At 51.7% G+C, this 12,270-nt stretch overlaps 1 protein-coding gene across 2 annotated transcripts; it reads right to left on the minus strand.

The window, feature by feature from the left end:
- Positions 1 to 144: 144 nt before the first annotated feature.
- On the minus strand, positions 145 to 12,106 carry LOC101165221 (unconventional myosin-Va). 2 transcript variants are annotated; one of them, XM_004067834.4, is made up of 34 exons: positions 11,704 to 12,105; positions 11,222 to 11,332; positions 10,958 to 11,126; positions 10,485 to 10,629; positions 10,256 to 10,412; positions 10,041 to 10,184; positions 9,888 to 9,969; positions 9,712 to 9,819; positions 9,516 to 9,628; positions 9,176 to 9,444; positions 9,018 to 9,099; positions 7,729 to 7,869; positions 7,524 to 7,655; positions 7,379 to 7,462; positions 7,189 to 7,302; positions 7,022 to 7,119; positions 6,871 to 6,957; positions 6,460 to 6,780; positions 5,969 to 6,125; positions 5,649 to 5,888; positions 4,839 to 5,042; positions 4,677 to 4,770; positions 4,465 to 4,613; positions 4,197 to 4,382; positions 4,020 to 4,120; positions 3,830 to 3,935; positions 3,471 to 3,711; positions 2,879 to 3,030; positions 2,653 to 2,742; positions 2,437 to 2,569; positions 2,068 to 2,365; positions 1,824 to 1,998; positions 1,669 to 1,749; positions 145 to 1,600 (listed from the first exon to the last, which is right to left on the minus strand). In XM_004067834.4, the coding sequence occupies exons 1-34, from the start codon at positions 11,851 to 11,853 to the stop codon at positions 1,439 to 1,441; spliced, it is 5,076 nt and encodes a 1,691-aa protein (XP_004067882.2). In that variant the 5' UTR covers positions 11,854 to 12,105; the 3' UTR covers positions 145 to 1,438. The 2 variants fall into 2 exon arrangements, with proteins under 2 accessions (XP_004067882.2, XP_020557910.1); XM_020702251.2 differs by having other exon boundaries at positions 4,465 to 4,770; positions 11,704 to 12,106.
- Between the last annotated feature and the right edge of the window lie 164 nt (positions 12,107 to 12,270).

Here is a 12,270-nt window from a genome sequence, read left to right on the forward strand (position 1 = left end):
TATGTATGTAAATGTATGTGTGCATATGTATGTAGACGTGTGTATCCGTCTGTTGTGTGTTTTGTTGGTGCGGTTGTTGTTTACATGTAAAGAACGTCTCATCGGTTGAAACGATCTGGTTTGGATGTTTTTGGGTTCATTTTCTTTGAGGCCAAAGTTTACACTCTTTTTTTTTGTTTGTTTGTTTCTGTAAACATTCTCAGCGGCTCTTTCTTGGGGGGCCGCGGGGAAGCAGACTGATCCTCTCTGCTTCTTCAAAAACGAAGGAACATGTGGGGGGTGAAAACATGGCTGCAGATCCAGACCCCCCCCCACACATACACATACACACACACACACAGGTCTAAAACTGACATTTACAGGAGATCATTTAGTCTGTTCAAAACATGAGGGGAGGGGGGCACATGTCTATGGATGTCACTCAAATGTTTCCCCGTTATTTTCCAGACTTAAAAAATGTAGAAATGACAGGGTGGACCCCCCCTCCCCCTCCTCTAAATAAACCAGGTCGGTGGTTTATTTAGAACTGACATAGAACTGAACTCTATGCATCTAACCTCCACGTTTGTGTCGACGGGTCGTCTTAAAGCAGTGCTAAAATGTTTACATGGTGGATTCTTCTCAGCACAAGTGCTGCTCTGATATCGTCATGCTGTCTCTTGACTTGTCCCGGGCCAAACCTGCGCTAACCCGTCTGTGCTGAACTGAAGATTGTTGTAAATATCTGGCTGTGAGGTTCTGCTGAATCGGAGCACCTCCTGAGGGAATCAGGAGAACTGGAGGTGAAGGGAACTGGATCACCGGGCCGGACTGGGAGATGCCGAGTGTCCCGGTTCGGTGTGCACGCTACGTGAACGTGAGCACGCTGTACACGCTCGTTCAGTGAGAAGGACATTAGAGTCGGAAGAAGGCTTGCTGTTGGCGTGTGGGAGCGGTTGCCAACACGCCTGCGGGACTCAAACCTGAAGCAGGAGGAAGCACCACGCACACAGGGAAGAACTTCCAGACATAGTGCATGATGGGAAATCCAAAACAAAAAGAAGCTCCATGGATCCAGCACGCAGTAGTTCATGTTTCTGCCTATGGTTGTTCTTTTTCATTTTAATATTCATCCTCGTTTTCTATTTTGAAATGTCTGTAAAGATATAAATATGGGTTTCTGATGGCGTGTAGTGCTTCACGGTGTGCGCATGAACATGTTTTTATACACGGGACGTTTCTATTCTTTTTCCTATTCCACTTGTCTGAATGGGGTTGAGGTTTGTCAGGCTCCAGTCTCTCTGTGTTTCTGCTTCCAATAAAACATCAACCAGAGTTTGTGTGCAGCTTTCTGCTCGTTCAGCGGTTCTGGTGGCGCCAAATGCAGGAGGAACACGTGTGTCAGAAGGTCAGGTTCACGCAGAAACCGTCCCAACAGCCTCCTCCAGCAGGAACATCCTCAGGCTCTGCGCAGAAACGAGATCTTCAGGGAGTCCGGGATGACCAACTCCTCGGCGTGGAGCGCAGGTGGAGGCAGGTACGGGAATCTGACGGGAAACACTTTCCTCACATCCATCAGCAGCTGTGGAGGCTGATGGTCGCAGCGGCTTTTCAGCAGCGCCTGGGGAAAGCAGAGGAGCCTTCAGGAGAGGCTTTGGGAAAGCGTCGACGCTCACGCCTGAGGCGTACCTGCACCGTACGGATGAAGTTCAGAGTCACCCTCTCATCCAGATCGCTGCTGGGGGTGTAGAGCATCAGAATTTTCACGATCTGTGGAAGAAATCCGCTCTGTCAGCTCTTCACAGGAACAAAATCAGAGGAGAAGCTTTGCTGCAGACGCCCACCTGCTGGCTGGAGAGGGCGCTGCAGGTCTGAACTATGGCCTGTGCGTCTGCAGGGGTCTTCTTCCCCACCTGCAGCAGCTGCGCAGCCTGGATGAGAGGCTCTAGTGTGGCCACAGCGCCCCCTGCCATCACACCTCTACTGCGCAGCCACTCCTCCAGCAGGCTGACGTTGTATCTGCGGGGAAAGGGTAGCATGAAGACAAAGTGGAGCTCACGTGCTTCCCGGCTGGCTGCGGTGTGTTACCGTATCTGAATGCCTCGGCTCCAGCAGCACATGTCCTTCCTCAGCAGCAGGCTGTTGATGGCGGACGCACAGATCAGGTAGGTCAGCTGCTGGAAGGCTTGCTCCATCAGACTCAGAGGCAGAGCCTGCTGGGTCAGCGCCGCGTGAAGAACACCAAGCTCCCGCAGCACAGACGCCATGGTGGGGGCCTCGCTGCCTGCGGGCCTGGGGCCAGAACCTGCTCGCTTCCTGGACACGCCCATCTTCACCACTGAGCCAGACAGACCCGTGATGGTCTCACTCTCCAGCAAGGCGGGGACTGAAGAGGGGGATGAAGGCGTGAGGGAAACCCGAGAAGACTTTTTCAAAAAGAGCCCGCTAGACACCCACCTATGATGTTTTGTAAACGCGCCTCAGTGATGGACAGAAGCTGCTGGAAAGCCTGAATGCAGAGGTCACTCAGCCCGCGGCCCAGGTCCCTCAGGTCAGCGGAGAGGGGAAGCTCCTTCTCTGAAGCAGAACTCTGAAAACCAGCAGAGCGCCTCAGGCGTCCACGTCTGGGAAAACAGACAACAACTTCTCTTCACAAGGTCAGAGGATCCGTACCTGCTTGGGAGAGTGCTGCTTCAGGAGGTCGTGCAGCAAACAGGCGTTTTTCAGCCACAGCGCCGTCATTTTCACATCCTGCTGGTGTTTCTGAGGAGACGAAAAAGCAGGAACGCAGCAGAAATGAAAGGATTGGAGTCGGATCTGTGCTCCCACCACACCGACTCGCTGTGGGGGGAGTTCTCCTGACCTCACTGCTGTCCCACAGTTCAGGACGAGGGCTCACCTTCAGCGCGGCCTTCATGGCGGTAACGGCGGCGCCGCAGAAGGAGCGAGCACGAACGGGGTCTCCGCTGCAGTCGGCCTGACGCACGCACAGAAAGAGCACGCTGGCGGGAAGGCCAGGAGGCAGGGAGAGGGCGCCCTCAGCACGGATATCTGGGGCGGAGACCGGGGAGGGGTCAATGACCCGAGACCAGCTGCTCTTTCAAACACGAGTTTACCTTTGAAATTCCTCTCCTTTCATCTTCTGATCTATTGTCAAAGTGTTCCCGGCTGTCTTTTCATTACGATGATGCAGTTTTGAGCCAAAATCTAAAAACCAGTGTCGTTATCTAGGACATAGTTTCTGCAGAGCGGCAGGAGTTCGTTCACCTCTGAGTTGTGGGCGGGGCGTCACACATAAGATCTTTTTCTAACTACATTTTTTGGTCTGCTCCTGATTCACAACGATTTAGATAAAGAAATATTCAGAAATGCAATTTTGAGCTGAATTTTCTTTCTAAATGCCGTCCATCAGCAGAAAACTGCTCCAAGAATACGTTAAAAACACCAAAAACAAATTTTCATCGCAGTTTCCTTTAGAACATCAGTCGTACCTGTGATGAGGTTCTTGATGAGTTTGTTTTCGTCCCGTTTCCTGCATTCCAGTAAACCAGGGACTGCTGCTGCCTTTGGGCACCGTGGGATTTCTGAGCACAGCGACTGTCGCGTCCTGACAGGTGGAAGCTCACTCGCAGTCAGGAGTCGTCTGAGCGACACCGTGCTCTTCAGCTCCTTCAGCTCCCTCCTCAGACGCACACACTCCTGCTCCCGGGCCTCCAGCAGGTCCTGTAGGTCCTTCAAAAGAAGACATGTTGGTGGTCATCAACTGTTCTTTAAGCCACAACAGCTGGACGGCGTCCAGGAAGGAACCAAACAGTGCCGATGTTCCACCAGCAGATCCTAAGACCACCACCTCTGCCTGTGCAGAACCAGACACGGCTTGGTGGAGCCGCTGCCGCACAGCCTCCAGCCCCTCCTCCTGCTGACTTTGCTGCTTTCGCAGCTGACGCTCCAGAAACCTGAAGGAACCAGAGGAAACTCTGTGACGGATGATCTTGTGGATCAGGAGGAAAGTTTGGAGAAGAGGTTTGACGGTAACGGACCTGTTGGCCACTCGGACAGCGTCGTAGGCGTGCTCCAGGTCTTCTACGCTCATTTTTACCACCTGGTCTTTGGCCACATCCATCTTCTCCATCAGCTGGTCCTGTCAGGATGGACACGGTGAGAAGATACGGTGGCAGATTTGTGACAGTAGAAGGTGGGGAGAAATTTGAACTCACCTTTGGAGATTCAGAGCTCCACACCAAAGACTTCCTCTCTGGACCAGGAGACGTCACGCTGACCCTGCGCGCTTCCTCTGGGGAGGGGGGAGCAGGTTGGAAAGGTGACTGCAGAGGTGAGGATGGTGAAGGGGGCTCCAGGCTTAGACTCTGGGTGGAGTCGCTCCTTCTGTGGCCCTTCGGAGTCTGCGGTTTGCGGTGAAGGACAGGAAGCAAAGTTAGAGGTTGTGGTGTTTGAGGGTTCACGGGACGGACGGCGAGGAAGGACCTCGGGGAGCAGACTCATCTCCTTCAGGTTGTCGTATCTCTGTTCCAGCCTGGTGAAGTCCCTCAGGAGGCCCTGATACTTCGTCTTCTCCTCGTCCAGCTCTGCCTGAAGAGCTTCGCTGGCCTTCATCACGGCCTGCTGCACACACTCTTCACACACAGGAAACAGATGAGACACAGACAGAGCCACACGGCTGTGAAGTTCAGACCCACCTGCTTGTGTTTGTTGGAGCTGAAGCAGGCGAGCAGACAGATCTTCCTTCTCAATGGAGACCTGCTCCTTCTCTCTTTGCAGAATTTCCACCTCCTGATGTCACCAGAGTCAGTCACACTCCACCTTACAAACACGGAGAACTTGGAGTTTGGAGGACTCACGTGCTTGAGACAAAGAATCTCCTGGGCAGTTTTCTCTTCAGCTCTCTTTCTGTCATCCACCTCTTTGTCACTGATGGGTGGAGGAGGCTTCTCCTGCTTCTGACTCTCCAGTTTCTGGACGGTCGCCCTCAGAGCCTGCAGCTCAGCCTCAGCAGCTCCTCGATACGCGGCGAGCGTCTCCCTGAGAGACGAATTCTCCTTCGCCTGCAGACAAAGAAACCAGTTCAGAGAAACGCACAGCAGGTGACGACAGGAAGACCCAACGATGGCACAATCCTGAGCCGTCTCTGTGTGAGAGTGAAGTTGTGTTTGTTCATTTGTCTTGATCCAGCCTTCAGAGGCTGCTGACATCTCAAAAAAGCAGCAGGAAATGCAGCTCATGTCTGTCTTTTTTTATTTAACCTTTATTTATCCTGGCCAGACAGCTGAAAAAATGGTGTTTTCAACGGTGGCCCAGCAAAAGGCAAGAGGAAGAGAAATAAAAGGAACTACAGGAGACGGAAACTGAACAAGGATAAAACAGCAGCAACACAGACAGCTATTCAAATCAATAAACTAAGTTACAGCAACATCTTTCTTTCAAATGATCATTAAAGTTCTTCTAAAAAACTATCTTTGTGTCTATTCTTGGTGTTTTTAGTCAATGATTCTGGTCTCCACAGAACCAATAGGAGTTTGATTTAAGGACGGTGAACAGAACCCATTTTGCAGGTGTGTTGCACACGGGGCTGAAGTGTGCAAAAGCTCTTCAGGTGGAAACATTAAACTGCATGAGAAGACGTGCTCCTGTGTCCGTCCTGAAGTCCGTACCTGCTGATCCGCCCTCAGCTGCAGCTGCATCACTTTGACCTCCATCCCTTTGTTCAGTTCTCGGAACCTCTCCACGGAGCGCGCCTCCTTCTTTAGCTTCAGCAGCTCTCTCCTGGCCGCCCGCCGCCGCACGCAGCATTGCATGTAGACCACAGCCGCACGCACACGCCGAAAAGACTGCCTCGCCAACCATCCGCGCACCCTGGCCTGGAGCAGCACGGCTCTCCTCTCAGCCACCATCTGAGGGCAGAACAGACAGACGGCTGAGTCTGGCGAGGTTCTACTGCAACCGGTCCGATTCCTTTGGTGGACCCGCTGACTTGTCTGTGTCTGCGGCGCGCCAGCGTGCCCCGGCTGAAGGCCTGGATGGTGACGGTGGCCTGCCGGATCATCAGGAACAGCTGCCTGACCACCACCATGCGGTAGTTCTTCTGGAACACTAAGGCCGCCTTATCGTGGCGCAGGAGGCGGGCGTGTCTGCGGCAGCATGACCAGACAGAACTTAGTTTAGTAGAAATAAAGGAAACATGACCAAAAGTACTGCAATGTGAACAGTCATTGGTAACAACTGGATTATTAGAATCCTTTTGATTAAATGCAAAGTGTCCCTATGTTTGTGTGTGTGTGTGTGTGGGGGGGGGGGGGGTTGGGGTGAGGGGGTCAGTGTGTCGTGTAGTTTCAAAGCTAACTTTCTAAGCGCCTCTCTATTCATCACTTTTCTTCTGACAGAGAATCTTCTAGAAGATTTTAGTTGAATCAAAGCTAAAATGGAATTGAAAGAGAAACCAAAGTAAAGACCGCAGGTCCACACCTCCTGGCCCGAGACCCTCTGCAGTATCTCTGGATGGTGGCCGCGGCCCGGAGGATCCGGGTGTACCGGATCCGCTGCAGCCAGCCTTTGGCTCGGCTCTGGATGATCACCGCCGCTGCTCGCAGCCTCTCGGCCCTCAGCCTCTCCAGAAGAGCCACCTGACCGGCCCGGAAGAAAACTTTGGTCTTCCCGAAGCAGTACTGATCCGGGTCCGGGATGAGCTGCGGGAGAGTCTCTCTGCACGAGGCCTGTGCACGCTGCAGGTTCTGAGGCCCAGGGAGGAGAACGCGGTACCTGCTGAAGAACTCCTCATAGGTCCACCTGCACAGACGCGTCTTTGGGGTCAGACCTCACAGCTCCGGGTCTAAGCTTATCCTCTGGAAGAACCAAAGCATCGTGAGACCCTCGCACCTGGATGGATAACCTTGTGCGCTGATCCGGATGGTCTCCAGAACTCCGCAGGCTCTCAGCTGCTGGACGGTTCTCTTAGGATCAAACCTAAGGAGAGAGGCTTTGCTGTCAGTCTGCGTGCAGCAGAGGTTGGCAGCTGGTACCAACTCACGTGAACGGCTCCTTCAGGTCATTGGGTTTGATGCAGCGGACGTAGTGAGGGGTGGTGCTGTTCAGAGTGTCCATGAGCATCTGCAGGGACTGACGGAACTGCGGAGAACATCACCAGCTTCAGACTGGATTCACAATCCAGAGCTCTGGTGCGAAGTGAAGACACACCTGGAAGCCCACAGTCAGCTTGTGCTCTCTGGTGGCTTTCCTCCCCAAGCGGGAACCACCTTGGGTCAGAGGGGAGACCTCCTGGAGCTGGAAGAGCTCCGCCACCAGCTCAGACTGACGCATGAACACAAACACGCCATCAGCCGAGGTCACGCTGAGGCCGGACTGGAATGGGCGCCGTGCAGCTCACCTGACTCGCTTTGAGAACGTTGATAAGCTCATCAAAGACGGTGTCTCGGTTCTTCTCTAAAAAGCCCTGACCCTCATATCGGACCTGCAAAAAGAGGCGTCAGTGCACAGGGAGGCGGAGCCTCAAGCTGAGCGGCAGCACTCACCGTGTCAGCAAAGTGCAGGATGACGAAGGCGCTGTTGGAGGTGCGAGGTTTGCTGAAGTGGGGGTGTGGCTTACTGCTCAGGTGTTGGTCGTACAGTTTCTGGACCCAGCTGTCATCAGAACCTTTAGGCATCTGGATCATTCACACACAAGCATGAGGGAGCTGTGGAGCCGCGGCGGTTCTGTCAGGTACCGTCGCCACTGACCCTGCACTCCTCGTCCAACAGGTCGAACACGCCCAGCTGACCCTCCATCAGGTTGATGCACAGCTGATTGTCGCTGAACTCGATGCGCGTCCAGGCCAGCTCCTCTCGAACGTACTCCTCTTGTTCCAGGAGGAAGACATGCTGAGAACACGGATCGCAAACAAAGAGAAAACCTGAAGTGTAGCGACGCCATGAGAAGAAGCCTATTCACAAAAGATCCAAACGGCTCATCGATGTTTTCAGCAGGCAGGTTGGACAAAAATCACTAAAGCACAAGCAGACAGAGCAACATCCAGCTTTTATTTTGATAGTCCACTCCTGCTTATTAACAAGCTCATTTGCATGTTAGCTAAAGATTTAGTCGAAAAACTAAATATTAATTTAAGCTTAAATATTTAGTTCGGAAAATAAATATATAGGTCAGATCAAAATATTTAATTTGCAAACTAAATGTTTAATTAGATACAATTAAACATTTAGTTTGCAAACTAAAAAGTTTGTAAACTAAATATTTAGTTGTAAAAACATTACTTTAAATTAAATATTTAGTTAGTAAATGCAACAATTATAATAAATATATAAATTAAAAGGTGAAAATGTGCATTTGAAAAATGAAACCTATTCTTACTGATGAAACAGGCTAAATAACATAAAATATTGCTGTTACTATTTTACAGACACACACACACAAATAGAAGCACACACAGAAAAACACACAAATAGAAGCACACACACAGGGTCCTACCCATCGACTGTACCAGAGAACTGGACTGAGTGACGTCATCAGTAGAAAACGGTTTATTCCAGCTCCAACCAAATGAAGTCAATTCAGTCGCCATCATTTCCCAATACAGACGCCGCCATATTGGATTCAGACATCATCAGTGAGCAGGGATTGGTCAGAGTTGGTCCAATAAGGAGTGAGCTTATTGGATGGCCACACCCCTACCACTTGAAAGTGGCCTACACCAAATCTGTCAAACATTTTGAATGTGGGACGTGGGGGCCAGCATACTCTGCCTACAATCAAGGCACCTGATTGGTCAGATCATAACTTGAACTACAGAAAGAATATCCTAAAAGAATAGAGGATTAAAAAAAGGTATCAGATCCAGAGTGGTTGTTCCGACCAATAGAATGACTGACAAACAGCTGTCTATGGAATTTTGGCTTCTTGGAGCCAGCAGGTACTTCCTGTTTGGGACACCAGGGGGAGGGGCTACTCAGTCCAGATCTCAGATACAGTCAATGAGAAACCCACTGAGGGGAACATAAGGAAAGAGACTCACCCTGTTAAACTGCTGCTGCAGTTTTTCATTTGCATAATTGATGCAAAACTGCTCAAAACTGTTCCTTTCAAACGTCTCGAATCTGCTCCAAACAAAAACACATCAAAGTTTTTTAGGAAAGAAGTCATTTTCCAAATTCCTGCGGGTCGTTCCCTCACCCATAGATGTCCAACACTCCGATGAAGGACTTGACCTTTCCCCTCTGGCTGCGCAGCGCCGCGTTGAGCCGGTGGACCGTCCATGTGAACAGCTGACCGTAGACGTGTTTAGCCAGAGCATCTCTGGCTGCCACAGCCTGCTGAGCGGACATGGGTTTGACCAGCATCTCTCCCCCCACCGCCAGTCTGCGGTGGCATAGCCAGTGAGAAATCTGAGCCCCCTCCACGCCTAAAAGCTTGGAGAAGATGGCCAGAGAGCGGTCCTCCACCTGAGGTGACAGCAGAACACCTGTACCATCACTGAAGTGAGGACCATAGGAAGAGGAAGAACCTCTGTTACCTCAATGAAGCTCCGGTCTGAACTTCTCCCACTGGACTGAACTCTGACATTCCCCAGGTGTAGAACACCTGAGAGGATCCTGAAGAGCTCCATCTGCTGCTCAGGCTGCACACCTGTGGGATTGACAAAAAGAAGCCCAGGTTTTGGAAGGTTGCTCTTCATCCTCCATTTCTGAGAGAAGGCAGGAAGATCTCACCCAGAACTGTGAAAGCGTTACGAGTGCGCTCCAGATCCGACCGATCGTCAGCGCCGCAAACCCGGGTGTCCCCACCCTGGTTGGTGTAGAAGAAGCGCTCAGCTGCGTCTGTGAGGACAAACATCAGTGAGACCATGGCGCGAGGAGCTCACAGACGTGACGTGGTTCCGTCTCACCCAGCTGGAGAGCTCTCATCTCGGGCAGGTCTCTGGAGGCGCAGAGCTGGTAGAAGATGTGGTAGTTCCTCTCTGCTGAGGCCTTACAGACACGCCAGAGAAGAGTCACCCACAAGACACCAACAGCCGGGCTTCAGCCGAGGATGAAGATACCTGGAAGACGACCCTGGACTTCTCCAGCAGGTATGTCCTCATGTTTGCTCCGATGATGTCTCCGTTCTTCCCGAAGCCGATCTCGATGTACTTCCCAAAACGGCTGCTGTTGTCGTTCCGAGTGGTTTTAGCGTTGCCTATGGACTGAAGGCAGAACGTGGACCCCCCCCCTTTCCTCCTGAATACTTTTAGGGTGGAGACTGGGGCTCCTGTACCTCCATGATGGGGTTGGAGCTCAGGACCCGCTCCTCCACGCTGGTCTGCTGCGATGCTCCTCCTACCACGGCAAAGTATCTCATGGTGAATTTGGCTGAGACGGTTTTTCCAGAGCCGGACTCCCCACTGATGATGACGGACTGGTTCCTCTCCTCCCTGCACACATCCACACAGTCAGCAGAGCCCCACCCCCCACCGCCTGCCCTCTCCCCCGCCGCCACCCCTCACCTGGTCATGGTGCGGTACGCCTCCTCTGCCACGGAGAAGATGTGCGGCTCCATGTCCGTCATGTCCTGACCACTGTACGCGTCCATCACCTCCTCGCCGTATATGGGGAGGCTCTCATAGGGGTTGATGGCCACTAACACAATACCTGTGGGGGGGAGGGGGGAACAGTTTTTAACCATTTTCACCCCATTTCACCCCCATCAGAGTAAAAACTAATGATTCAGAGGCTACATGAAAGACATGTTCAGGGGGCGGGGTCAAAAACAGGTGAAAAACAGGATTCAGGCCAGTCGGTTCCTCTACAGAAACTGATTTCTTACTGAGAACTCAGATGTTTCTGGTAAACATCGGAGTCTGTTTCTGGAATCAGGTTGGTTTCTGTTGTTCTCGTCAGATCACGGAGGGAGATCCTGCCGGATCTGTGATGTCACAGACAGAAGCTCCTCCTCCAACTTCCCTCCATCTCTGCTCACCGCAGTAGGTGTAGATGCTGCTGTAGTCCAGAAAGCGAACCCGGAGGTTGTGCAGCACAGCGGGCTCGTGTAGAAAGCTCAGGGCGGTCAGGTCGTTCTCGGCCTCTAAAATGTCGGGGTTCCTCAGAGGAGGGAGGTCAGACGGGGAGCGCAGTGCATACTGGACCTCCTGTTCATGAAAATCAAACAAACAGATGAAGTTTGGGAGAAAACCTCTGGAACCCACATGACTCCATGAGGAACAGGAAGTCCAAAGCATCTCACGTGGCCGTTCATGAGGCGGAGCATCAGCTGTTTCTCTCCAGGTCTGTAGTCCTGGAGGAGTTCTGCTGGAACCCAGACTGCCTCCGGGTCAGGAACCCACACCCGCTCACCCTGGCAGGAGAGGAACATACAGATGAGAAGCGGGGCTTTGTGGTCCAGCAGAAGGTCTGAGTGGGAAGCCTGTGGACATTTCCAGGAGCTGCTGCTTTGCCTGACCTCACCCAGTCAGGGTTCAGGTCCTCCATCAGCAGAAAAGCCTCCTTAACGGAGTTAAAAATTAACCCGGGTCATCCTTTCTCTGCAGCTCCTCAGCAGATCAACCCTATTCTCCAAATACGCTCAATAGTTTCACTGTTTTTAGGCCTCCAGAAACAGTTCTGACTCGACTGAAAAGAACACCATTTTGGAGTTGGAAGCATCAGAAAGTCGGTGAGAGTAGAAACTTTAAGACTTTGATCTTTAAGCTGAGGAGCGTGTCTCACCTTCGAGTAGAACTCCAGAGACGCCATGTTTCCGTCACAGCAGAAGACCTGCTTTGAGGTTACTGCAGAGACTGATGCTGCTGAGAGAGAACCTGCCGGGATCCGCCGCCGTCCGTCCAGCTGGTGGAGTTCTGCACTTTGTCCGCGCATAAAGCTCCAGGTTAACTGTTAATCTGCTGAAGGGCGAGCGGCTGCATCAGCAGAAAGACTTCCTGAGTCATAAAGATGCTCCAACTCCAGCAGCTTCAGGAGACGACAAAAAACTCTGAGGAGACTTTTGTGAAACCAAGAGCTGTTCTTCAAACAGCCACAAGAATGTGAAGAAGCAGAGAACAAAAACCACACCACGTGTGTGTGTGTGTGCATGTGTGCGTGCATGTGTGTGCGTTTGTGAGACAGAGAGAGAATACATTTGTTTGTTTCTGTATATTTGTGTTTGTGTGAGTACATTTGTGTGTTTCTACGTGTATTTGTGTGAATATTTGTGCGTCTCATCGTATTTGTGTATTTCTGTGTCTATTTGTGTGTGTTTCTGCATAAAGTTGTTCGTCTCTGTGTATATTTGTG

This window comes from Oryzias latipes, chromosome 4, assembly GCF_002234675.1.
Source record: "Oryzias latipes chromosome 4, ASM223467v1".
Taxonomy (NCBI): Eukaryota; Metazoa; Chordata; class Actinopteri; order Beloniformes; family Adrianichthyidae; genus Oryzias; species Oryzias latipes.